Genomic DNA, 27989 nt, shown 5'->3' on the forward strand with positions numbered 1-27989 from the left:
TTCAGGTAGGGAGTATCTAAAAGTGATAAGCACACAAATTATCCTGATTAAAAGGTGAACGTGGTAATAACGTTGACATGTCGAGATGTTCTGTCCAGACTCTGTAAAGCAATGAATGATGGATCTAAAAGCACGAGTAGAACAGGGTCTCCTTCTCTATACGCATCATGCCATTGTTTCATAAAAATCAAGAAAATTATTCTGTCAATGTTATACAGTATACAGTACAGGCCAAAAGTTTGGACACACCTTCTCATTCAATGTGTTTTCTTTATTTTCATGACCATTTACGTTGGTAGATTCTCACTGAAGGCATCAAAACTATGAATGTGGAGTTATGTACTCAACAAAAAGTGGAGACCTGGCCTCCACAGTCACCGGACCTGAACCCAGTCGAGATGGTTTGGGGTGAGCTGGACCCCAACAAGTGCTAAACACCTCTGGGAACTCCTTCAAGACTGTTGGAGAACCATTTCAGGTGACGACCTCTTGAAGCTCATCGAGAGAATGCCAAGAGTGTGTAAAGCAGTAATCAGAGCAAAGAAACTAGAATATAAAACATGTTTACACTTATTTCACCTTTTTTTGTTAAGTACATAACTCCACATGTGTTCATTCATAGTTTTGATGCCTTCAGTGAGAATCTACCAACGTAAATGGTCATGAAAATAAAGAAAACACATTGAAAGAGAAACCGTGTCCAAACATTTTTGTTTTTTTGAACGGGCTTTTGCAGACTTATTTTACTACATCCACGCTGCCACCCCGCGGTCCTCCGGTCTCCTCCACCCGCGGCGGCCGCTGATTGGCCGGGCCGCGGTCGCGTCAGTCCCGGCTCTGCACCATTGTTTTCCGGAAGCGAGGCGCGGGCGCGCGACCCCCCGCCGCCGAGAGAGACGCCGCGCGAGCCTCGCAGACGCGGCGCGCGCCGTGCCGCGCCGTGACGCGCGCCGTGACGCGCCGCGACGCGCCGCTTTTCGCCCAGATGCCCGGTCGTCGTCGGGAGGCAGGAGAGGCGCCGCGACCGAGGGACACGAACATGAGCGGCGCGAACGGTGAGCCTTTCACGCTGCGGTGCATTGATTATTACAGATAAAAGAACGCTATCGATCCGGTGAATGGCGTTCATCCCCGTTCAACTTGTAATATTAAGCATATATTAAGTATATTAAGCAATTGTTTTTTTCTTAATCGGGATTTTGTGATCCATGTGAGGCGTGAACCATGCTTATGCCATTCTTGGAAGATGCAGCAGTACTGTGTGTGTGTGTGTATGTGTGTGTGTGTGTGTGTGTGTATGAATGATGCCACCGATGCCAGCACGCCGCACTGCCACCGAGAGACGTCCAGGCAGCTGTGTCAGGCCCAGTGAGCCCCGGAGATCTTCTCTTAATGGCCGCATCTCCTCGTTAGACCATTACGCCGGCCAGGACGCCGCTGCAGCGCTCGCAAATGAAATATGCATGCTGGAATATAGCCTGATTCCGTCCCGCCTGCGTCCGACTCATCTAGCAACCCGTAAATCGCCGAACAGACGACTGTGATGTAAATATCCATAATGCCGCTTCTCTTTCTTCCAGAGAGAATTTCACGGTAACTGCGTTTCCTGTTGAAGGTAAGGAACTCCTCGCTGTTTTCCGCTCAGCGTGCTGGGGTGTCCATGGTGGGCTGGTACGCTGACGTTCGATTAGACGAGCGGGCGCCACTGCTGCTGGAAACGCTGTGTGCCAAACTTCTAGTCGGGCCAAATTATTGACCTGCGTCAAGCGAATAAATGCTAGAATAAATGACTTATCAGATGTCAAAGGCTTTATTGTTATAATATGGAACGGCTGTGGAGAATTGGAGTAGCCGCCCTGTTTAGTCCTGACAGATAAAGCATTTCACGTCGTATTATGTCACGCGTTAGTGAGGGTAATTGTTAAAAAAAAAAAAGATTGGATTCTGGATCAGCAGAAAAAGGTCACATGATCCAAACTGACCCCGTCATGATCTGAGACAAATGACATTAATTTCTTGTTTTACCCCAAATCACAAACAGTACGTCTCAACACGTTCTCACAGGCAGGTACAGTTGATGCCCCCCAAATTTTCTGAACACACGGAAAAACCCCCATGGTGAGCAGGCATCAGAGCAGGGTTTGGATTAAATGGTCCATCATGTCCATACTTGAAGATACTGTACAGAATCAGTAGTGAGAGGGACAGTCCCCCCTGGAGACGCTTGCTCAGCGACACGATGGTAGTGAGTGTCTTGCCCTCTTGGCTGCTACCACCAATCATGGTCCCTCTAACTTCTTCACTGAAGACTCGTTGGGCTCTAATTTTGAAAGAATCACCACACCCACGTTATCTTTGGCGTCCTCGGTGAAAAGCGAATATGATTCTAGACTGAATACCACAGAAAATGTCTTCTGTAATGTAAGCTGAAGGCAGTCCAAACCACGTTCTTTTTCTCCGGCTGGGCGCTGTATTTCACCCAGGACGCTCCGGCTGAGCAGAAACTAGCCGGATTCGTTGCACTGACGGGTGTCGGTGTCCGGATTAAATTAGTCTCTTTATGTGGCCGGGACGAAACGGGGCGTCACGACTGAGGGCTGACGGGGGAAGGGATTTTATTAACCATACAAACTAAAAGGCACGAGGGCCACACGAGGACAGGAACGAAAAGGAACAAACGAAAACGCAGCCCGCAGGCGCTGAAACGCGAAGGTAAGTCTCACAGACGTCCACATCAATGTCGCAGCACCCACCGGGTGCTGCCGACCTGCTTTTGAGGAGCCCTGAGTTATCGCTGCCGTATTGGCTTCAGCTGAAGTTACTCAGGACGCGGTGCCGCCTGTGACATAGCAATGACGCCGGGGCGTCGCAGAGTTATTATTTGTTATTATATATATATATATATGTATATGTTATTATTTAGACCAGCCGGCTTCTTCTTCCCCGGCATGGGGCGGGTTGGGAGGAGGAACTACAAAACTGTCCTCGTGTACAGGAGTCTGGCACGTGCCTTTCTTGCCTGGCGGCATTAAGGCGGTGCTTAATTGGTTGTCATCATCTGGGAGCGTGGCGGGTGTGTGACGACCCTGGCGTGGGGGTCTGTATGTGGCACCGTGCCTCATTATCTGGCTCTGCCTCCTTTGTTGTGCCTCAACCGATCCCTTTTGTCGAGAGGAAGGTGGCTGCTGAGCTTTGTGTCCTGACAGACTCGCACAAAGTCACACACACACACACACACACACACTTATCAAAGCTACTGATGGAGATCTCTAAGCGCCCCAAGGACACGTCAGGTTGAACGTGTAGGAGAATCATTTAACGACTGCGTCTGACAGAGTTACAGGACGCCGAGAGCTGCTCCCAAATTTATTTACCTGCCATTACGCCACGAATGGATCTCCGGCGCGTCCGCTAACGTGGCGCGGCGCAGATGGACGGGAGGGGGGGCGGGGGTCACGCAGCATTGAATCTGGGCCATTAAAGATCCACGGGGGGAAAGGTGGGACGGCGTTTAAAGACAACGGCGCGGCACGACTCCCGACGCGGGCGGCCAGTCCTCCGCACAAAGGTCCAACTCGCCGGGCCAAATGGATTTGGCTCCCCTTTTGTTTGGCGGGACGGACGGGACCCGAGCAGTGGCTCCGTCCAGGGAAAAGGCTGGACCTCGCCCACCACGGGCCCGAACGAACGGGACGGAGGAAACAAAGCCTGCGTGCGCGTGTCTGTTCTCCATTTAAGGAACAAAAAGCTGAGGAATGAGAAGGAACCTAAAACATCTTGAACGTTTTATAATAGTCAAAGCCCCGGCTCCTGGAGGCGTGGATTCAGGATTGCGTTCATGTGCCGAGCGTGTAGCATTTCAAAGCCCCGCGGTGCTCGGAACATGAATTCGGCCTTTTGTTGCGAATTCTAGTCGCCCCTGCGTAGAAGCAGGGCCGCGGCGCAACGATTTCACCGCCGAGACGGATTTGAAGCCGCGTTTGAAGTGACTCGAGCTCTGGCCATCTCCCACTCGGGGCGAGGCGCAGTCGCCGGGGCCGTGGGTCTGGCTTGCGTGACACGTTGCCATGGCATCTGCGCGGAATGTTCAGGCCGCCTCTCGGCTTATTAGATTCTAAAGGAAAGCACATGGGTTGAAAACACACACACACACACACACATATTGTTTGTTTTCATTTACTTCAACGTCGTATAATATTTGCTGGTATAACACACATTATGAATTGGTCATTGAACAATGATCAATGTTATTAAAAATTTTATTATTTAAACCATTTTCTGTAACAATTGGCTGATTTGATCACCAGGAATATCATTTTCTTATACAACATTATAATAAGAGCAGGTCTCATTTGTTAAAGCCTGTTGAATGTATAATTGATTATGTTTTCATATGAAATTGCCTACAAATAGTCTTTTTCCAGGTGACATCTGGATGATGTTTTCCAAAAAGCTATACTGTATTTCCAGGAGAGCGTTCCCAGCATGCTGCTCCACCTCCGTCTATGTCTGCTATCACCATGGAAACTAATTTTAATGTGGGGGGAAAAGGAGAAGAAAAAAAAGGTCCTTCGTTAGACAAATAAATTCGAATTTATTTGAAGGCGCCCAAATGTTACAAATAAGGACTTGGCTCAATATTGACAGACTCGTCCACTGGATCAGTCATATTTATTTTTTAATCAGTATCTCCAGCATTACCATTTTCATGAGTCAGGGGAAGGATAATCTCTAAAAAAAAATGTTCTGCTCTGTTCATCATTGCCAATTAAAGGCTCATTTGAATATGAAATCTCAGATGTTGGCTCCCCCAGTCTTGGCTTTTGGTAAGGCGTCAGGCTCTGGAGCTGAGAACAGGCTGTAGTTTCACAACCTGTTGGAAAAGACAATAGAATGTGAATTCTGTGAAATTATGGCTGAAATTGCTCAAATATGGACAAATAAGACAAAACCTATTATTCTTCTGAAGGGTAAAAAAATTGGCAAGATGCAGCCAGTCACCTGACCTTTCCCAGGTACAGCTTTATGGGTCTAAATGAGGCTGGAAGTGGCCCTTTTCTAGATCTTTGCCTGCTGTTGGGATCTTCTGCATTTGACTTTTTACCTTTTTCACAAACCAACAAAGACCCATAGTGTGGCACTGTAATTTTGCAATTATGTTTAATGCCACGGTATAGGCTTTTTTTGAGTGTTTGGTTTCATGTTTTGTGAATCCTGAGGCGCCCAGTGAATAAAATGCGAAGCCCACATTTTGTACTTTGTACACATAAAGTCATATTTATTGTAATTATATTTAAAATAGCAGTTTCCTGTTTACTCGAGGACATCAAAGCTGTACCAGTGTCTCTTATGGCTTCATAGGGTGAGTATTAGGGATCACATGACATATTGCTAAACATATGCAGAGTTAAAAAAAAAAAAAATTTTTTTTTTTGCCATGTTCTCCTGAGTTTGTCACATAAAAGTGTACTCATGTAAAGGGGGGGCTGGGCCATGCAATAACACAGATAACACAGCTAATGATCTGAAGTCATGTTTATTTCCTGAGCTCGCCGGTGCCAACATCACTCTTCACAGAACGACCTCGAGCGCTTTATTTCATAGATTCGGACCCTGGAACTCACCGCCTGATCTAGCCGTTCCTGCAGACTGTCTTTCAGCCGCATCAGTGTAATAAGGCTGTGGCGATTTTGTGGGACACTTGTTTTCAGTACCTTCTGTCAGACCATCATAATGTGCAGGTCACCACTAACTGGGGTATAATGTCTATTTACCTCGATTTAGGGACGCGGCGTCTCTTAGCACCAACAGTTTTATGTCTTCTGACTCATGTGGCGACCTTTGTGGACGTGAAATAGTTCTACGCAAATCACCGTCTGTCCCCTGGATGCTCAGCGTAGCAGCAGATCAGTTTACTAAGGGAAAAAAAATGCAGCATGGGTATTTTCCAGTCCTTTGTTCTGGCTGAGCTGATTCAGAATGATGCTTGGCATGTCCTCGGAATTTTGTAAAATAGCAAAATTCCATTTACATGCCAAAAATATTAAGACTCTAGGCACTGTAATTGTTTCAGCTTGAACAATAATAGGGGGGAAAAAAGGATTTCTGTACGCACGACCGTATTGATTCGCCGCTCGTAAGGATGATCACCGTAATGCCGCTTCGTCTGGCGATGTTCAAGATTAAACGACGTTGCGGCCTGCACGTCAATACAAACACGGGCCTCGCCTTTCTAAGCAGTGGCGCGCTATCAAAGTAAATGTTTCACCCGTTAAAAACGTGGCGCGGTGGCACCGGGGGGGGGATGAAAGGCGGTAATCAGACAGTCTGAGTAGGAGCGCAGACCTCGGCTGCACCTTCCCCCAACCCCAACTCTCACAGCTTGTATTAAAGATGAAAAGCCGCGCTGTGTCTATGAGCCGCCTCGGCAGCCCCGTTTCTGTCAGGCTCCTTATAACTTTTTAGGGTGGCATGGGAAAATGCTGTCATAAATAAAATATAGTCCTTCGTGAATTATTCAGGCGAGCATTGTGATTGACATGAGGGAGAAAGTACCTGATTATGCCTCGGCTGTACGCGACTGGAATGGAAGGGGCGTGCCGGAGCAAAGTTTTGGCTTCTTGTCTGCGTTTGTCTAATTCATTTTTCCTCTCGTCCATTGAAAAATCTGCCTTTTTTTTTTTCTTTTTTTTTTGAGTGTGTCTATTGTCTTGCTTTTCAGACAGATCGAGTTTGATTGCTTCCCTGCCGCAGAAAACCCGCGACTCCAGCGTCGGATTTTCGTCTGCGTATCCATAATTAACAATAGCAGCGCTTGGAAAAATGAATGGGCTGTCTGTGCTCTTAAATCCACATTATTAATGTTGTCAGAATAATAGAGCGCCAGAGAGCCGGTGTGAATATTCAAAGGGGCCATTCGTAAAACTCTTGACAATTCCGAGAGTCCCACTAATAACGCGGGACACGCGTTCGCTGGCTAGGAGGTGACCTGATTTTGACGTCATTTTTTTCCCGTCTCTCTGATGTTGCATTCTGTGCTCATTATGCACGTTTGCATAAAGTCGCGCGGCTGTATGTCAGAGACGTCCAGATCACGATGCACACGGTGTTCCACCATGCACGATGGCATCTTTTCCCAAACTATCAAGCAATCAATCAGCAGCGGCTGGTAATGTAAATATAACGATTGTGGTCTCTCTCATTCCTCCTGCCTAATTATCACTGTCTTTCCAGCAAATGGAAATGGAAAGGGATCCAAAAACAGTGTTCCTTTTCCGGAATGTCACTTTGTGTGACACTTGCTCGGAATGTACGCCGAGTGACGGTGAAGATGGTGGCAACTCTTCGCTTAACGGGGAGGAGCATGTGCCCGCTTCCTAACGATCGCTTACGAATATCTGCTGTTGGGCTTGGACTGGGTGTTCAGAACGTCTAATTATTATTATTATTTCTAGCACTTTCCTTGACGTTACTCGGTGTGAAGTATAGCTCACTGCTCAGATGATTTCTGGGGTACTCAAGCATAATTATATTTCCATGGGACAGATTGAAATTCTAGAAAATGTATGCCAACCCATGTATATATTTTAGTCAGAAAGCCAAACAAATGTGTTATATGTGGTCTGATAGGTCTGTGTCTGAATTTTTTTTACTGTATGCCTACTCCACATCTAACCATTTTCATGGACATATCTTAAAAACATTTCTCATAGACAAAGCCATCCGGCAGAAGCGGACGAACGCGCGTGTGAAAGAAAGCAGCAGCAGCAGCTTCTCCATTGTTCGCTGGGGAGGATGCAGGAGATCAATGTTGCGTTGGGCCGCTGCCGGTGCTGCTGCAGCCCGGCTTCGTGTGCGGAGTGCAGAGCAGCTCCCTGCTCGCCCCTTCCTCCCTTTCATGTGCGCGGAGCTGTCTGCAGCCTCGGGCAACGGCAAGTTAACAAATGTACAGAGCTGGTGTGAAGCTTCATTTACATAAATCACTAAGTGCACTACGTTCCCCCCAACACGCTGCTTTGTCTTTAATTGCTTCGTGTTTCCTTTGCTTGTGTTTTATACAGGCTGCTTCAGATATCAGCGTCTTTACTCTGTTATCACGTCAGGGTTGCGATGCGTTTTTAATGCCGTGGTTTCGATTCGTTATTAGCTTCCCCACACCAAGGCCGCGGCGCTCCAGCCGCTGCTGGGAAAGTGAGTGGGGAGAACGAGCTCCTCAGATCCCACCAGACCTTCAGCCCTCCTGCAAAATACATAATGTGCAGCGTTAGATGTGAGCCTGAGTAAACCGCCGACGCCCGTAAATAATACAGCAAATTGCAATTAAAATTGAATGGACTGGCGTGTTTGCATGATTACGACCAAATTGGACGTCGCTTCAGCCACTTCAGTTTTTATCTTTTCTTGTGACAAGTAGGATGATAATATTGTGAAAATACTGCTTTGGGAGTATGAACACTGATACTGTCAAAAGTTGAATTTGGCAAATCTGATTATGTAAAAAACATAAAGTTTTTCATAGTTCGCATATGATTATGTGACAGTGACACAGTGAGATATATATATAGGGCTGTTAATACATTTTAACATTTATGTGAGCAATGTTTGCGCTTGTGATGTCCCTTTCAGGGTGTATAACCCAGCCCTGGGCCGACAAGTCTGTAAATAATGTTTTAAAACGAGCCTTATTGACTGAATCTATTAAGCATCAATAAGGCAAGAGCGAAAGATCATTGATAGGCTCCCCTGCTAATGTACTGAAGTTCAATCAATCGTTTAATATAATATTAGTAATAAAAACGTTATTAGAGCATTGCCAAATTGTCTGCAACAATAAATTATATAATTAAGCGTGATATTTTGTCCCAGGTCTGTGGATTTTGGTGCTTTATCATGGCTCTGAGTTTGTTAAATTCAGTTTTAATTCTGGAAAATATTCCAGTTGTGATATTGAATATCGATACCACAGCTTTGTTGAAAATGTGTCTACCCCTTGATTTAATTTGGTGGCTCGGGGCGCCCCTCCTACAACACTGATACGTAAATGAGTTATAACCTATATTATGACCTCTCCTTCGGGCTGGGGCCGTTTTTTGTCTGTTGCATTCTTCCTGTAAGATTGAGGGCTGGTACCACCCTCTAAACACTAGCCCTGGATGCGGAATACATTAGCCCTGTGTTTAGGTTTCCCTGCAGCCCCACGCCTCGGTCGCTGGCATCCTCGGACGACATCATCCCGAGATATGTAATCATCCCGGGCCGTGGCTCCTTCTCAGGGGATCCCAGCTGAGACCCGGCCTCTCAAGGTTACTGTTTATGGCTCCATCTGACACAAGTGATTTATGAGGTTAAACACAACCTCCAAAGCCTGCTACAGCCAGAATGGATGAAATGGCTTAGTGGTTTCCTTCATCTCTTCCCTTCTGGTCCTCTCTTGTCTGTCTTTGCCTGCTGCTTTTCTGGAGTCTTGCATCAACCCCATGTGTTTGTGGACCCAGCTTCACTTACAACATGTCTGTTGGCACAGAATTTCTCTTAGTCGATTCATAACAGATCAAGTTGTAGAGAGCAGAGCCCAGCCATCTGGGTCGCCTTTGAATGTTTGCACTGTTCCATGCGTCAGTAAAAACACTGACACTTTGTGATCAGATGGGCCATATTGAGCTTTGGCTACGCTTGGCAGTGCCTGTTCACTTGGGCTTCAAAACGTCTGCATCTGCCACCAGAACGGTCCATGTAGTTCCTCCATCTTTGCCTTGGGTTTGGACACTGTGGATCCATTGCCTTCTGTAGAAATTGGCCAAAAAGCACTCAGTCATGTTGTTAAGTTTGGGGTCTGCTCAGTAGGATAACCCTTAGTTCCCAATTACAATTATGCATAACTATCCCTGATCTTTGGTCAGTTCTCCAAGCTTTTTGAACTCCTTATCTTGACCTTATATTATTTTTTTAAAACCCTCGCCTGTTTCACTTTAGTTTTCGGCCTTTCTGCACAGGGATGTTATGCACTTTCTCGCCGTTTAATGGGATAATGCGTGGAGAACAAACAATATTGCAGTGTCAGGGAAATGATAAGGCATTGCAGGTTTATAACACATGGGGGTGGGTAACCCCAGAAACTGTACTGCAGCTAGCTAGTAGGTGCACTTACTGGAGGCAGAAATATACTTACTGTTAACTATGAACATATGTACGTACAGCTGCGGTCCAGATCCTGCGTTCTTTGTATCAGTTTTTGTGCAAGTACTCATAACCTCGGCCTCACAGGGAAGGGAGACGTAGAAGTGGGGCGTAATTAGGACAAAAAAGGAATTTGTTAAACACAACAAAAATGGCATGAGGTCCAAACGGTAAGAACGAAAACAAACCCAAAGGCGCGTGGCAATTGGCAGAAACAGAAAGAAACACCTGTAAGATTCAGGGTCCACGTCAATGTGGCCGCGTCTTCCTGCGGCTGCTCCTCTGTATTTCCGGGGCCCTGACCGATCAGGCTGGATTGACCTCAGCTACGATCACTCAGTGCTCCCCAATCAGGTGCACGGTCCCCAGGCATCACATACTCAAAACCTTCCGGAACGTATATGGATACGGATGCGGGCGCAATACCACCATCATTTTATAGGGGCACTGATCTGTGGTCAACAGATGACGATTTTAAGGTACAGGTGTTCATTCATTTATTTGGTTTGCGGCCTCCACACACTGACCCCTGGTGGTAAGGAGGACACACTTCAGATTACGACGCACAGTATATCAGTACAAACGTTAACAATGCAACTGTGTATGGACATGCATATGTAGCTCACATATTTCTGGCTTTATTTTCTTGGTGCTAAACACGGCATTAGCCACTAAGCATTGAGTTTGATTGTTAGTGTATTTACCTGAATGAATACCTAAAAACGAGTTAGAAACATGATAGGATGTTGACGCAACTCATCCAGAATGACAAATTAGCATGGCTACCGTAGCAGGGCTGCTGATACTTCCACTACGTGCAGGTGGCTAGTGGCACTCAGACTCCTCCAGAGCAAGTCAATGTATGCAATGGCCATGTCGTGATGAATGTTTATGCCGCTCAAAAACCCAAACAGCTCTAAATGAATGGCCTCAGTGTTGCCAGACGTACGATAATTAGTGTATTTGTTCCATATTGTTACTCTTTGTATGATGTGCAATCAATAATTTAAAAATGTCCCACAATGTTAAATAATTTTACTCCTTCATTTAATTAGCTCAACAAGGTACAGATCTCTGTCCTCTGGCTGTGCAGACATACTTGCCTTGTTTGTGCGCAGTCCTCTCAGGAGCCTTTAAATACACTATAATATGCACAGTCTATGATGATATGTGTTATTGAAGCAGATTTTCTGAGCAATGGCAGAATGGAAATTGCGTGCGTATGATCATTTTTCACAAAATGCGATAATTTTAAGATGCTGGTATGATACTTCAACATTTAGAATTTGGCAACACTGGATGGCCAATTTACAGGCCACAAAAAGAGGACATGTTGTGGGAAAAGAGGACGTCAGGCCAACCTATGTTAAGCTTGAGGACTCCTGAGTTTACATTAGCAAACAAGCACCATGTTTCCTGCACAGCGCTGCGTTTAGAAAATAGTGCCCGGTCTTTTAAAATGAACATTTTCACATTTGGCTTCCATATCACCAGACCTGGATGACGCTGAGAACCTCGTGCTTTTGTACTCCGAACTCCGTAGCAGCCACACCTCAAGCTCGGTTTCAATTAGAGTTCAATTCTCAATCAGGAGCCTGAGATGAACCCTTTATGACTGTCTCCCCTCATTTCCCGGACTCACGGGGCAACGAAGTTAGCGCCGCACTAATTAAAGGCTGGAGGAAGCAGCGGCAGTCAGGGCTTCATCATGTTTGTTCCGTCTAGTCACGCTTTGTGAAAAAGAGATCCTTCAAAAAGGTAACAGCCCACAGGATGGGAACCTCGAAGGACCTGCTGTACCTTCGCATAGATTATGGCTGACGTGGCCACGTCATGAAGAAAGCATCGAGGCCATGCAGCCGTTCCACGAAAAATATAAATATAAGGTGAAGCCCTCGCATAAACAACGACAAGCCGTTTAGTGGATACATATAATTAGCCAACCTCATAAGTGGCTTTGATAGCTGCTGTTAGCCTGACGGCAGCATTTCTTCCTCAGACTGCTGCAGTCAAGTTTCATTCACGTTTTAATTATTTGATGTCTGGCTTTTGTATCTGTTTGCAAGTCTGTATCTTTAATATGTCACGATTATGTAATAGAATAGCCTATACCGTGTTTGTGGGCAATTGACACTCACAAAGGGTGGTAGTAGCCTAGTGGGTAACACACTCGCCTATGAACCAGAAGACCCAGGTTCAAATCCCAGTTACTACCATCGTGTCCCTGAGTAGGACACTTAACCCTAAAATGCTCCAAGGGGGGACTGTCCCTGTAACTACTGATCATAAGTCGCTCTGGATAAGGACGTCTGGTAAATGCCGTAAATGTAAATGAAGTGCCTAGTGGTTGGTGTGTTGGGGGGTAAAAAACAACTCTGGGAAATATTTCAAGAGCCGGGCGGCTGCTGCCGCTGGAACCTGGACTGAGAGGCACGTTCGAGACGGCCGAGCGGAATATAGGTCATCGACGGTGGTGCAGTCTAACCAATGTCGTTCCTCCTGCTCACGAAAACCGTTCTCGCGTAATGGAGCAGCACGCGCGATGCCCATAATAAGGGAGCGAGAGTGTGAGGGGGAGAGAGAGAGAGAGAGAGAGAGAGAGAGAGAGAGGGAATGCAAATTAGATTCACGCGCCGTTATACAATAGATGGATATTCTGGATGCAGAGGAAATAATTACGTTTCGGGGGGGAAATTAGGCTCTTCCGTTGTTTTTTTTTTTTTTTTTTTTTTAATAGATTCAAGGTGATTCATCATGAGGGGGTCAGCAGTCCCTCTGGTCTATTTTTTTTGTTGTTTTGGAGTCGATGCAGGCATCATACAGCAAAGCGCCTGTTTATTCATCCCATTTTTCAAGCACACAGAGCACCAGGTTCGGGTCCGGAGGAAGATGACTTCCTCTATGCAAATTGCATTTTCGTGACTCAAGAGGGTGACTTCCAGCACTCTTATAACACGCCAGGCACGTTGAGGAGCGAGGAGGGAGCGGCCTGGTGTATAAAGCAGCGCGCAAGGTTGTCCGGCATAATGTCCCTCGTGCCTCATTAATGGATGCTCCCTGAGATTAACCTGACTTTTCCGGATAATCAAGAAATTCGTTTTTTTTTTTTTTTCTTTTGTGGAAACTCCTCCTGGCTTTGCTTGTTTTAGGTAATCGGATCAAATGGCGGTAAAAGGCAGGTATCACACAGAAGGTGCAGTGATGTGAGCATCACGGTTCTGCAGGCTGAAGGACCAAGGTCAGCTCTTCAGCAGGAAAGCTTTAACATAGAGTCGTAATGCAGCCGATATTCAATAGCCGTTGAATATTTAAATCCCAGTTGTCATGGTGTTGGCAAAAAAAAATTTTTTTTTGCTAATTATTAAAACAGCATTAAAACCTTTCGGTGTGGGAAAGTCGTGATTGCAAAGACAATGTGACGGTGGCTGCGTTGTTTTGGATGCGAGACCGTGGTGCACACATATCTCCGCTTGCTATCAGATGAGATAGCAGACGCTCGGCTCCGACGAGATGCAGAGGAGGGTGTTTTACAGCTCTGCTTTATGAAGCCGCATAAAGATAGGCTAATGACATAAAACTGTCACTTAACGGCAGGAATAAGAAGCGGATCCGGCTGACTGGCGACACCGGCGCAGCGGTGTGTGTGTAGTGACTGTCTGTAGCCTCTGACAATGGACTTTTTTCATATTTTCTCGTCACAAAATAGGCAGCCCACACCCCCGTGACAGAGAATGACCTGCTTTCCGAGATTATTGAGGCGCTAACGTGGCAGATGTTCGGTCGCCATGAATGCTAACAAGCAGACGCAAAATCTCATTTGAACTCAAAAGTTGTGCCTAATAAAGCCGTCGCCCGGGGTCTCACAGGGAGCCGAGAGGTCAGGGATCAATGCTAAGACTAAAAGCAGCGCTCCTCCTCCCCACCTCCACGTTTTAATGGGTTCGTTGGCTGTAAATCACCTCGAGTAACCACGGCCCATTGTGTGCCGCCGAGGAGGAGGAAGTTCATCCTCCAAATGAGCGGGCGATCGATAGCGCGCCGTCAGTCAGGCGGACTTCCTGGGACAGGCCGCTCGGCCATTCCGCATCACGCAAAGCCATTTTTATAGGTACGGCAGGCCTGCAGGGAAGGGTGGGTGGTAAAAAATATACCGCGCAATAGAAACAGATTACACACGCTCAAAAAATTTATTTTTTTTGGGTTAACTTAATTCAATCACGACACCTATTTCCACACAATTGAGGGATTCCCATTTGGCTGCCTTAGTTTCAAATAGCATAATTCAAATGTGTGGAAATAGGTGTCATAATTGAATTAAGTTAACCCAACAAATCATTTTTTTGAGTGCAGTTTGTCTTTTCACACTCAGTAGGTCCTTGCAAAACACAAAGCAGACCGAAACATGCTAAACTGTGACTAAATTGGCTACTTAAATAAATGATTTATTGTCAAATATCGTTTCTGTTAGATTAAAGTGTCATATATATTTACTCAAGATAAAGCCATTAAAATTTCAATGAAGCTAAATCAGAATGCTAATTTAGCCTAGCATGTTCTTTAAAACTCGTACATAGGGTTTTATTAAGTTTTATTGAGATAAACTTAGCTAGCTCCCCTGTTAACTATGGAACAGAATAACAAAAATGAAATTTTTATGAGGCTAAATTAGAGCCTCGGGTTAAATTAGGTTAAATTAACCATTCAACGACAATTCTTCTGAGAAATTTGACAAAAAGCTTGTGACCTATTACTGTATGTTAAGTCCTTTGTCGTTGATGGCATTAGGACAGAACTCTGCCCCTTCTTTCTGTTAATACACATGACAACATGAGAACTTCAGCCCATTGATTTCATGACATCAGTCTCAACATCTAAAAATTGATATTTGAAGTGCGTTCAAATCCCACGTAGGCCTTAAACACACGTTCAGACAATGACAACACAACTTTTTTTTCCAGACAGCACATTTCTACAGTCCACGTGTGGCTGTTTTTATTGCTATTATGTTTAGTCTGTGTTACAATCATTATGTTCCGACCTTTACAACAATTAAGAGACTGCTGCAATGGTTTATGTTTCCTCCAGTGTCTGTCTGTCACAAAAAAATTCCAATACACGTTTGTACCCATTATTAGATCATTTAAGAACATTTGGTTTTGGGTTAACTTAGGAATGGTTGAATGGTGAGAACAGCATGAAATAGGAGGGTTTAGTCTACAGCAGTGGTTCTCCAGCCTTTCCTTGTTTGGTTCATCTGATTGTCTAATCAAATAATGAACATGGAATGGCTGCCATAGAAACAGAAGGGCCATTTTTATTTAGCGGTGAATAATGTACAAATAACGTGCATCAACTTCAGACGGATGGTGCTACTTTGGTGCCACAGTTGGAGTTGAGAGGTGAACTGCCACTGTGTGTGCATGTGTCCATGTTACACTGCACACCCGTTAAACTGGATTATTGTGCGGTTTCCCTCCGCCTTGCTCACTCGTTCACTTTCTCTCTCTCTCTCTCTCCATCGCTCGCCGGCTCCTGCTGGTAAAAATATCTGCAGACAGCAGGCGCACAGGCACGCCTGCCTCTCCCAGACATCCCACCCATGTGATCTCACTGCTGCCTGCACTCCAGTCAGGCTCCCCGCTCACCGCCGGCTGCAGCTAATGAGGCTTTGTGTGGCTGGAGCCAATGAAAGAGAGAGAGAGAGAGAGAGAGAGAAAATGAGTGAGTGAGTTCAGGCTTGTGGTCCTTTCGGCAGAAAGCATATGGAGACGGCACAGGGGCTCTCTCGCTCCCTCTCTAATGCCCCTCTGTACCAGGGTCACTGCACGTCACTGGACTAAATCAAAAATGGGTGTCTCGGTTCTCCTCACATGTCACCTGCCTCGGAACTGGCATGTTTAGATAGCTTCTTTTTTTTTTTTTTTTCCCTCTCTCTTCCCTGCACGGCACTCTGGGACAGCGTGGCCGAAGAGGTCGGGGAGTAACTGATGGTCACAGGTCAGTGATGGCTTTGGGTGTGAAACTGCCGGGGAAGTGCAGTGTCATAACTGGCTCATCGGTGACAGCAGCAGGGACTGCTGTGTGTGTGTGTGTGTGTGTGTGTGTGTGTGTGTGTGTGTGGGGTTTCATTGTCATACTCTTCTCAGGCAGATCTGTGAGGTTAGTCTGACGTGAGTGTCTGCTCCATGCTTGGAATACTGAGCGTGCTCGGTCCCGGTGCCACCACATGAAATGCGGGAGCGCGGCCGCGACTTTAATTCCAGACAGACCTGCACAGCTGTGTCCAGGGGGGGTAAAAAAATGCTTCTTTTTTATGCCCCTTTACATTTTGTATTTTTATTGCTTATGCATGAGTGTGGTGCGGGTGCGTGCCGAGGTTCGGGTGGGAGAATAAGACACTGCTTGAGATATATGAGGGCAGTAAGTGTGTGTTAGTTTGTGTGTGTGTGTGTGTGTGTGGGGGGGGGGGATATAACAAGCAGAGAAAATAGCAGCTCTGTTGTGCTCCGCTGTCAGCCTGTGATGTCATGCCAATTTGTGGTGTCAGGAAAAATGACAAGTTGCTCCCCGCCGCTGCGTTGCGAGCGGGTCAGTGTGAATGCAGGCAGCGGATACGGCCATCTGTCTTCAAGAGGCTTCTTAACACCACCTGCAGGATTAGGGCAATAAAATGCCATTTGATTTACGTGTGTGTGTGTGTGTGTGTATATATAATATATATATATATATATATATATATATATATTACACACACACACATAGTCAGATAATTGACTTACTCTGCTTTTCATTAATGACCTCAGTGTGGTTTAATAACAGCACTTCTGTTGACGATTGCGTTGTAATTACAAAAAATACTTGTTTCTCTGTCTGGATTTCTTAAAACAGAATAATAATTACTGATAATTACTGTTGGCTGATATCGCGGCGTTCATTCAATAAAAGGATGCTACAAAAAAAAAAAGAATGGATGGGTTTTTTTAATACACACTATTTTTGCAAGTATATTAGTATCTCCATGGTAACCACTCTCGAGTATCACAGAATGGTACGGTGTCCTCATGTGGGCTGAGGATTCGAAGGGGCTTCTCGACAAGGGGGAACTAATTACAATGATTGCAAGGAAATAGACTTACATTGTGTGCAAAAAATAAATATATAAAAAATTTGATGAGAGAGCCGCTTTCCATTACCGAGCCCTCGCCGCCGCCGTCTCCTGCGAGTACAATACCCCGCACGGTCAGTGATTCATGCCCCCCTGAGATGCAGCTTGCTGGCAGACCATTGCAACTATATATTGGGGTGAAAATTAAAGCTCTAAAATCCATGCTTTCCCCAATAATCTCATTGATCTGTTTTTCGCATGCTCGAATTGGCATATATGGCAACCGTGGCAATAAGTGACGGAGCCGACAGGGACTAATAACACTCACAATCAGCGCTGTTGGGTGTCAGACACTGCTGGCACCACTAGCTGTCACCGATGGCCACCAGTGTCCACGGCCAAAGGGCGATGGGTCTCAGTGTTCCGCTGTGGCACCCGGGGAGAGATCAGCTTTTGGATCCCCCGATGCCATCACACGCCAGGGTAACGATGGGGGCTACGGCCCGAGGTTAGGCCCCCCCCAGCCTCAATCCCGTCCCGCGCCGGGGTCTGTCAGTCCGAGGCGCCGCGTCTGCAATCAGCTGATAGGGCAGAGCGGGGCGCATAAACAGAATATCCCCCGGAAACGGGGTGGAAGTCCCAAACAAGCTGGCTTGGCAGATACCGGGAGCAATGCTAATCTCTCTCTCTCTCTCCGCTCTCTCTCCTTCTCTATCTGCAACCATGATGCGGAGGTGCAAGGCAGAAAGACACAGAGGCTGAGCTTATCCAAAAAAATAAAAATAAAAAAATCCTAATTTAATGCAAACCAAACCCCGGCACGCCAGCCACAATATAAGTATCAGGTTTAATTACTGCAGGGTTTTCTGTTGGGAGAAGAGTCGAGACACCCGCTTTGAAAATGATTGATGTCTGCGATGAGACCGCGACCAATTTCCCACGCTGCCATACAAAAAACACACACACACTTTAATAAACAGCAAACTGCAGTTGTGCATGTCAATCATTGCTACAAGTGAGTCACTGTCACTCACCCAAAGAGCATTTGTCAATTTTAACTACAAAGGAATTGCACTGTAAAGCTCGGGAGCGGTTTGATGCCTTATAATTTCTCACTTGTCTTGTTTCATGAATTAAATGTATTGGTTTCATCTCAGTTGCAACTGAGCATACAGCTTTAGACCCCAACATAGCCAGGATATGTGGTAACGGTTATGTGGAACAGGCAACCATGTCGGTTTATAAAAGATCAGTGAGCAAGATGTGTTGTCTCAATTATTGCCCTATTTTGCATCGTTCTGTCTCTGCTGGAGGGCTGCAGAGGGCACAGAGGGGATGCATGACAAAAAAATTAACGGGGGCTTATGCCGCAAGAGTGATAAAATGTTTTCATATAATGCCGCAAATAATGCAAATTGCCGGCCCGCTGTAAGGTGATATGCAAATAAAATGTTGAGCTTTTGAGGTATGCAACGATTGATCCCCGTGTCGTCATTTTGTCAAAAAAGTGGCCAGTTGCTAAAGACATTGTTAAATCCGGCAACAAAGCTGCAAGCTTGGCAACGTCGTGAATAGTTAAACCAGCATATTTGTCAAGGGACCAGTGATTGTGTATTTAAATGCTGTGTTTTTTTTTTATATCATTAGTGTCATACAACTGGGGTTTTATATATACTCACGATTCCATATTTTATTCAAGTTCTGTTTTTCTCGTGGTAATTTAATTAGAAATGGCAATGTGTCGATTTGTGGCCCCTTGAATTAGCAGATTTCCTCTGAGCGCTGTCCCTTTCAGCCAGGTGATCAATATCTGGTGAGGGTGCCGCGTTGTAGTGTATTTGGGGCCAATTGGGCGTTTTAGGGCGCCCTCTGCTCCCGTGTGAAAATGGCCGTTCTCCTCCTAGGTGCGGATGGCTGCCACCAGCGGAATTCTCAAGAGGAAGTTCGAGGAGGTGGAGGCTTCCTCGCCGTCCTCGTCCCCGCGGGGCTCCGAGGAGGATGAGGTGTCCAGCAGCGAGAGCGGCGACAGCGGCGACAGCGTCAACCCGTCCGCGTCCCACTTCACCCGTGAGTTCCACAGGCTGCCTCTTTCTCGCCGCGGCTTACCGGTTGATACGAAGGACTCGTTCATTTTCATATTGATGTCACAGTTTCTGAAATTTTGCAACACACTGAGCCAGCGGCGTCATTACACCATTTTACTGCCAAGTGCGGTGTCCCGTTTCCAATCCCTCTCAGTTTATAGTGAATGGGAAGCAAATGGCAAAATAATGTAATGTATATTCAGCTCGTGGTAAACCTTCTATGTAGCTTTGGCACCGGAGTGGATTTGACAATTAACTGTCTAAATGCACCGCGTGGCCACCCGACTCTCAAAAATATACGGCGTCCGTGTTCATTATCTAAAAAAGAAGAATGTAGCAGAAACCCAGAGAGTTCTGCTCAAGCTCTCCATCACCTGACATCAGCGATAATAGCGCCCGAGCCGGGCCGGCGGGCGGTGGTGGTGGTGGGGGGGGGTGCGGCGCTAATCCATTACCGAGACGGGGAGTCTGGCGTACCAGGAGCCGCGGCGGTGGAGGCTGATGAATGGTCCGGAGGGCATTGCTCTGCTCGCCGCCTCGGGAACGTGTCAGGTTGTGTGTCATGGCGTCTCATCTGAGGGATGCTCAGAACCTCTGTTATGTTACAAATGACCTCTGGGCTATTAGCGCAAACAAGGCAGCACGAATTGCTTGGCACACCTGTAAACACAACTCAATATTACACGTTATATAAAAATTAGGGCTGTCAAATAGCTAAAAATGATATTTTAAATAGATAAATGCAATTGGATTTAATTCTTAACTACAGAGACAGAGTGTAGAATACTACCTACATGCTAAAGGCTTCTTATATGCTTTGAACAGGGTGACATCATGTGACTCCGGCTGCCGCTAACAACTATTTTGATAGTTGACTAGTTGTCAACTGTTAAAACGATTAGTCGACTAGTGGTATAACCTGTTTAGAGCCGGGCGTAATGAGTGGGGATGGAGGAAAGTGGTCGTTTCTGTCCTTGATTGAAATGTAAAATATACGACAATGACAATTATCGACAATCAAATTTGTCGGCGTGTATTGTAATTACGCTTTTTTTTTCCCCAACAAGATCGACGAAGCGTTGCAACCCTATTTGTGTGTTTTTTGGAAGAAAATGAATCACAAGGGCACAGCAAGCATCAGCCTATCAAATCAATTTATCCAACATATACAGATATTTAGTCTGTGTACATTATATATTGCAAAAAAAACAGTCCTTTATAATACCTCGTGCGTTATGTATATGCAGCTGATAAAATTTTACCTAAGAAGATAACATAGTTCCGTGTTCAGTGTCAGTCCTGTCAGCCTCGCTCGTCCCCGTGAGCCGACAGTTTCAGTATGTCATGGTAATACTAGCAGGCTACCGGCGGTTTGTATTGGGTTAGGCCAGCGGTGCGCCACTCGGCAGGGAGCTTCTCTGTGTCTCTGTATCCGGTGACGTCGTGGCCTTTGGGGACCAGATGCCACTGTCTGTGCCTTTCACCGCAGACAAAAGTGGCACGGGGGCATCGCTGACATTCTAGCAAGGTGATATCGCACTTTTTTTTAATACAATACTTCCATTTTAAAAGGCTTATATTTTCGGAGGTAGCTTTTACTAACATTTGCTGTTATTATAAAAGTAACTGTCCTATATTGAAATAGTCTGAACACAAGGGTTGTATAAATTCCTTAAAACCTCTCACACACAACTCTAAAATTTAACATCTTAATCGCATCTCCTCTGTTTTACACACAAGATGCTTTTCCACAAAGGTTCTCATTAATTTGTGTTTATGTACATCTTTAACGGAGGGCTATAGCCCAGTAGTTGCAAAACCTCCCCCAATAATTTGCTTTAATTGACTTGAATTCATAATGTAGAGGTTCATGCTCAGTGATCACAGACAAAATGTTAAAGCATGATGTCAGCAATGAGCTTAAATACTCATTTTTATTCCATAACTGATTGTTATATACAATATAGTGGATATTGGGGTCATTTCAAAGATCTTTGAAATATATTATACTATCTTGTTTCTGAGCCCGATTTTCAATATAGCAATGCAATATAGTGCTATGGGTGTGGTCACAAATTTTAAGAATGTCTTCAAGATTTACAGGAATAAACTAATATAAACTAAAAAGGACAGCTGTCTACTTATCCATATAATGCACAAAAGGAATGTGCACAGACCCAGAAGATGAATTCTGGATGATAAGTAGAGCAAGCAGTGTTGCCATGTAGTCGGTTATTTAATCCCACAGTCGTCCAGACATCTGGCAAAACACACAAAACAAGCTGCCACCACTATCTGAGAAGTATTTAACTGCCATGATTACTTAATTTAATCAAAAATTGGGTTCCCCATTAACTACTGACAAGCAATTTTTGCCCAAATATCAAATTCAAAACTGTCCAACCTGGCAACATTGAGTTCCGCGATCATCAGAATTTGAATTGGCAAACACGTCTGATACATTTTCAAAAGATGTAGCGGGACTTAAAGGATAAAAGCTCATTTGGTGTCATTAGAATACAGCCCTAAGTGTTTTAATGTTCTAGTCCCTTATTCCCAGTAGCCCCAGTCACTCTAAGAGTGACAGTCTCACAGTTCTAATGAAATGCATTGTCCTTATGGTGCAGGGTGGGGGAGCTGCCAGAGACAGATGGTTCCTATTTGTCCTGTATGTCTGATATTAGCAGAGCGCAGCCCGAACGGTGCTGGAACGAGACCATCAGACCTGGGAGGGGGGTGTGCTGCCTCTGTTGTGTGTTTGCCAGGCCTGTTTAATCCTACCTCCAGAGACAAATACTGTGAGAACCTGCAGCCGAAAAAATAACATACTGTCACTCGGATGGGCTTCTGCGTACTTTTAAGTAGCTGACAAAAGGCCTGGCATCTGAAGGGCGGTAAATTCCGAAACAACGCGGTCTTTCCCTCTCCCTGCAGCCGCATCCATACTGAAGAGGGAGAAGCGCATGAGGACGAGGCGCGTCCACTTTGAAAATGTGACGGTGTACTACTTCAGCCGGAGGCAAGGCTTCACCAGCGTGCCCAGCCAGGGGGGCAGCACCCTCGGCATGTCCAACCGGCACAGCTGCATCAGGCAGTACACGCTGGGGGAGTTCGCCATGGAGCAGGAGCGGCTCCATCGAGACATGCTGCGGGACCACCTGAAGGAGGAGAAGCTCAACTCCATAAAGCTGAGGGTGAATGAAACCTTTTATACGAAATTGTCAATGAGAGCCTAATTTGTTAACAATTTTTGAATTTTGACTTGGATTATCTAACAAGTCCTTATTCATTTAAGCATTTCTATATCCTTCTGAGACACGGGGAATTTGATATTTTTCATATAAATCAAGTGTTGGTGTGGTAAGAATCAAATTGCAAAGATTATTTAGTTTGTACGTAATTTTATTACAATTTTACAACATGCGCACGAAAAATCAATAAAATCCCAGAGCTTATTATTAGTTTTTTTGTCAATGTACTGCTGAATGTACTGCTGTGGGTTCCAACTACTACTGCTCATTGGGGTACAATCATCTTCTGTCTATCAATCAATCAATCAATCAATCAAAGCAGTCAACTAATCAATCTATAAACCAATCAATGAATTAACTGATTGGTTTATTGATTGATCCGAATATTATCCAAATGTGCTTGTGCTGATGGCAGACATTTTGAAAAGACAGGAAAGAAGGGGTTGGCAATGTCACACCCCCACACAAGTGACATCATTTAAAAGCTACAGCTGTCCTCACTAAGACACAACAGGACTTCGTAAAGTTGGCATGTATAACATTGACAGATTTAAGCAAAACTAAATGTGTGCTACAGTGGCCAAAAATTAATTGCTCAGGAGGATATGGTCATACATTTAGCAATGAAATGAAAATGAAATAACTAGATGTGTAATATGCAGAAGCACCTGCTGGTCTTCCATTCAGGCCCCGTCCACACGAGAACCTTTTTCCCTAAAATGGGGTTCGGAGTGAATTTAACACATATCCGCATAAGCGCCTTTTTTTGTGTGAAAACGCTGAGGTATTAAGCCAACCTACAACCTGACCTACAACCCCAAATGCGACCTACATACAACAATGGCGGATGACATGTTCATGGTTGTGCTCCAGCAAGTACAAGAAATCCTCCCTACGGTGCACATTTCTAATGCAAAGACGAACCTAGAGAGCAACGACGTGTTTAACTCACCGCAATGGAGAACTAGATGCCAAACAAGGGGATGTATGAATTAATTGAATAAGAGCTTCTGTGGACCACTGGGGGGCAGTGATGGAAAATCTTTAGATCTTGTATGGATTCACCACCAGGTGTCATTATCTGATGCTGCTTCCTTACACTAGATAGTGGTTCGTTCATGCCTGTTTATTTCTATTTGAAATGCTATATCAGTAATACTTTTCTGATTGATGCAGAAGAAAAGCCTTGTCCTTCCCTTTCACCATTTCTGTCTCCACAATCATGACTCTCTTCACAGACAGTATTGAAAAACTCAATACGAGCAGAAACAGGTGTACCTGAGACATAAAATCAAGGCCAAGGCCATGCTGGCTGTACCGTCAGCGTGAGCTGTTTTTAAAGAGTGTTTCTTCTCTGTTCTGAACTTCGCTGCGGCCTGAAATTTCTACCTGCCTGGCATGAGAATTTATTTTTTTTATGTTTTTAAAGCTGACAAAGAACGGCGCAGTGGAGTCGGAAGAGGCCAGCGCACTCACCGTGGACGACATTTCCGACGACGACCTCGACCTGGACAACACCGAAGTGGACGAGTACTTCTTCCTCCAGCCACTCACCACCAAGAAGCGAAGGGCCCTGCTCAGGGCCTCGGGGGTGAAGAAGATCGACGTGGAGGAGAAGCACGAGCTTCGTGCCATACGGGTGTCCAGAGAGGACTGTGGCTGTGACTGCAGGGTCTTCTGCGACCCTGAAACCTGCGCCTGCAGCGTGGCTGGCATCAAGTGCCAGGTAAATATATATATGTGTGTGTGTGTGTGTGTGTGCAGATATATAGGATGGCCTATTCTTATCATTCTTATCAGTTCATCAATTGAACATTTGTAGTAGATTTGAAGAAATTGTGTGTATAAGGTCTTTTTTTTTTTTTTTTTTGGAAAAGTTGCAACAATCACCAAAAATACCTTGGAGGGAGTGGAAAAATTCACGTGAAGAGTTTTCCTCCAAGCTATTTTTTAGATGCTGTGCTCTAATGAAAATGAAACATAAACTGTGCTTGATGCACAGGTGCCTAAAAAAGGTTTAGAAAAATGGTCATGTGCTTTGATGTGATGGCGCTCCATTTCAAGCGAGTTGCTGTCTTCTGTGCAGGTGGACCGCATGTCTTTCCCCTGTGGCTGCACTAAAGAGGGCTGCAGCAACGCAGCAGGACGCATCGAGTTCAACCCCATCCGCGTGCGCACCCACTTCCTGCACACCATCATGAAGCTGGAGCTGGAGAAGAGCCGTGAGCAGCAGCAGCAGCAGCCCCAGGCTGCCGCCGGCAACGGCTACCACGGCGAGGGCCCCATGGTGGCGGCGCAGCACGAGCTGGAGTACCCCATCTCCGGCCCCGTCCAGCAGACAGCCGTCATACACCTCCGAGCCGCTGACGAGATCGGCGAGACGTTGGAGGAGGAGGACGATGACGACGAGGAAGAGGAGGAGGATGACGAAGACGATGACGAGAACGTAGACGAGGATGATGAGGAAGTCGACGAAGAAAGCAGCAGTCTGTGCAGCGGACTTTCCGATTCCAGCACTCAGAGCTTAGCCGCCAGTGACTCCGAGGAGGAAGAAGATGAGGAAGAGGAGGAAGATGATGAAGATGAGGAGGATGAAGATAAGATGGAGGATTTTGAGGACAGACTGAGCAGCCCCGTCACTGTCTCCAGCACCCCGACGACCCACGCGGAGACCCTTCCTGCCCCGACACTGATGCGCTACCCACCGGACAACCAGACCAACGGCAACACCTACTTCCTGAGCTCTTCCTCCTCCTCTTCCTCCGAGTATTACCAGATGGACAACGCCAGCACGCCGCCGGGGTCCGCGGGCCACGAGCCCTTCGCCGATCCGTCAACCTTCCAGGACCGGGCGAGTAACAGGAACAGGGTGACTGGTCCGGGGCCCTTCAGCACGGCGCCGGAGCAATACACGGTCTGCTGCGCGCCGGACCAGGACAAGGGCGCGTTACACGGCCAGATGGAGTACGACAACTATCTGAACAATAACAGCCACGACGGCCACGCGGCCAGCCAGGAGGTTCCACACAGCCTCCCCGAGGTCCCGGTGCTTCCCGACGCAACCAAGGCGCCGCCTTTACTAGACAGTCTTCAGGAGGTGTCGCCAGTTTAACTAACCCGCCCGGACTGGAAGAGTAAATGAAATCGGTCGGTGTACCTCGTCACAGGTAATAAGCAAAACGCTAACCGGAGAACTTGCACTTTTTTTTTTTTTTTTTTTAATTTGTGGGGGAGGGGGCGGGGCTAACGGGTCCTTAAATGCAGCGTGTGCCAATTTTGTTGTTGTCGTTTTCAGTGACCCACAGAAAACAATTGGGGATAAGAACTGGGGAAAAATATTCTAATCTTTTTTTTTTTTTTTTTAAATGATCAAAAGCAGACGACGAAAAGATATAAGCTTTAGGCCTGTGCAATGTATCTTGTAATTTCAAACGTAAAAGTCTTCTAGTTTTCGGCTGATATTGTGGATAGAAATTTTCTATGTCTACGTGTCGGTAGTGCAGAAAAAAAAAAAAGATTGTCGCAGTTTAATAATATGTTCGGAGGTTCTGTGTTTACCTATTGCCGGTTTTGATAAAGCATGTTATTTTCTAGTTTTTCATTTGCTAAAGGTTTATTTTCTTTTGTAAAAGCCAGCATCAACGTGCCGTACAGCATCATTTCCGTGTTGTTACATCGTGCTTTTTACAGAGTTGGGTGGAATCACGACTCTGGTTATTGCTGTCGCTCTTTTTTTTTTTTTTAAGAAAAGAAAGAAAAATAATACGAAAAAAAAACCGACATTTCATGGAGCTGAAATTGCACTTTCTGCAGGGGCAGATGCTGTTAATCTCAAATGAATTCGAGTACATATGAAGTCCATTTCTCACCCTCAGACCATTTCAGCAACAGCATTTTCGCGTGTAGGTCCATACAGGGAAGTTGAATGCACTTTTCAGAACGGGGCAGCGTCCAGAATGAGCAAACTGAACCACTTTTGCTTGTGCATGCAGCTGGCCGGCCAAGGGCGCGGCCCATAAGAACCCACGATGTCACGGGTGTCACAAACGCGTTCTCTACACAGCTTTCACTCATCATGTTCCTGAGCGGCATACACCCGACTTCCTGGTGCAGTCATGTGAAATTGCGTGCGTTTAAAAAACGTTAACTTATGCTCGCTAAAGGTTAAAGGAACAATCGCGACACATTGTTACCATTTCCTGTTAGGCCTGCAGCGATTTACACAACTCGTGGTTTGATGCAAGTTTTGAAGATCATGGTATGGTTCTCTCACAAATGTCTTAACAGAATGAGGTCATTTTGATTGATATTGTCATTGTTTTTTATGAACTAAAAAATGCATTTTATAACAAAATTTGTGAATTGGCTATACTAAAATCAAATCTGGGATTGGTTACACCATATTTCTTGACAAAATTGACCTAATATGTATTGCACAGCAGGCCTTCAATCTAGAAATGAGCAGTTCAGTTCATTTTGTTATTTCAACCAGAAATGGTTGCGGGTTCTGTTGTTAATTTTTTTTTTTACGTTGAAGCTTGTTGTAAGGTGAAGTGCAATACTGAGCAAATGCAAATTGCAAATTATACTAGTAGGGTAACAGAGATTAGCCGTTAATAGCATCTGCATCGTTTACATTTATATTTTTCATCTCATTCATTTCTTGTTCCCTTCATCACTCTCGGGGGAAAGACACATAAGCGCTCAAGACCGGACAATCAATATCTTCCCGCAGGTGAGCGCCACGCGCCGCCATTCCCATCGGATCCCTTCTGTAGCGTCTCACAGGTGCCATTAAGACCAGAAATTGGCAGAATTTTGGCCGTTCTGGCAACACAGTAACCTGGCAGAACCGAATCCAGATCCCATCCTTTCTTACGACACGGGGTTCTGTGTTGTGAAAGTAACTCTAATTTAGAATATCTAATTTAGTGAGGAACAGCACTAAAAATCATTTGCCTTGTTTGTTGTACATTATGCACATGCAAACAGAATGCCTTGCTAGTTATTTTTTTGGCAGTTCTCTCTGGAGTACTGTATTCTCCATTCTCTCCATGGCCTCAGCTGTAGCGTTGAGTATTTTAGTGTTGAGCTTTCAGGAGTTATGTAGTGCCAAAGCCGCTGTGCACGGCCTACCTTCATCCACACGTGCATCCCAGATAGTAGCTCTGCTGTGTTCCGTTCTCACTATTTATTATGAATGAAATAATGAAATGTGTATTTATTGTGGTTTACCGGAACTGTATGTAATTGAATAAAAAAAAGAAGCATTCTTTCTTAAATTGGTCTTCTTTGTGAAATTATATCTGTCAGGGTGCGACTGGAAGTGTTCATTAAATAAAAAAAAAATAAAAATCCATTTTGTTTTTGTGA

The 27989-nt window shown here is 45.5% G+C and overlaps 1 protein-coding gene across 2 annotated transcripts; it reads left to right on the top strand.

Moving 5' to 3' along the window:
- Nucleotides 1–853: 853 nt before the first annotated feature.
- On the top strand, nt 854–27975 carry csrnp3 (cysteine-serine-rich nuclear protein 3). Of its 2 annotated transcripts, XM_028992009.1 has the most exons (6): nt 854–1055; nt 1581–1615; nt 19186–19348; nt 22300–22559; nt 24046–24342; nt 24703–27975. In XM_028992009.1, exons 3-6 carry the CDS (start codon nt 19192–19194, stop codon nt 25726–25728), a joined length of 1740 nt encoding a protein of 579 aa, XP_028847842.1. In that variant the 5' UTR covers nt 854–1055; nt 1581–1615; nt 19186–19191; the 3' UTR covers nt 25729–27975. The 2 variants fall into 2 exon arrangements, with proteins under 2 accessions (XP_028847842.1, XP_028847843.1); XM_028992010.1 differs by lacking the exons at nt 854–1055; nt 1581–1615 and adding an exon at nt 2694–2712.
- The last annotated feature ends 14 nt before the right edge of the window (nt 27976–27989 follow it).

This window comes from Denticeps clupeoides, chromosome 9, assembly GCF_900700375.1.
Source record: "Denticeps clupeoides chromosome 9, fDenClu1.1, whole genome shotgun sequence".
NCBI classification, from domain to species: Eukaryota; Metazoa; Chordata; class Actinopteri; order Clupeiformes; family Denticipitidae; genus Denticeps; species Denticeps clupeoides.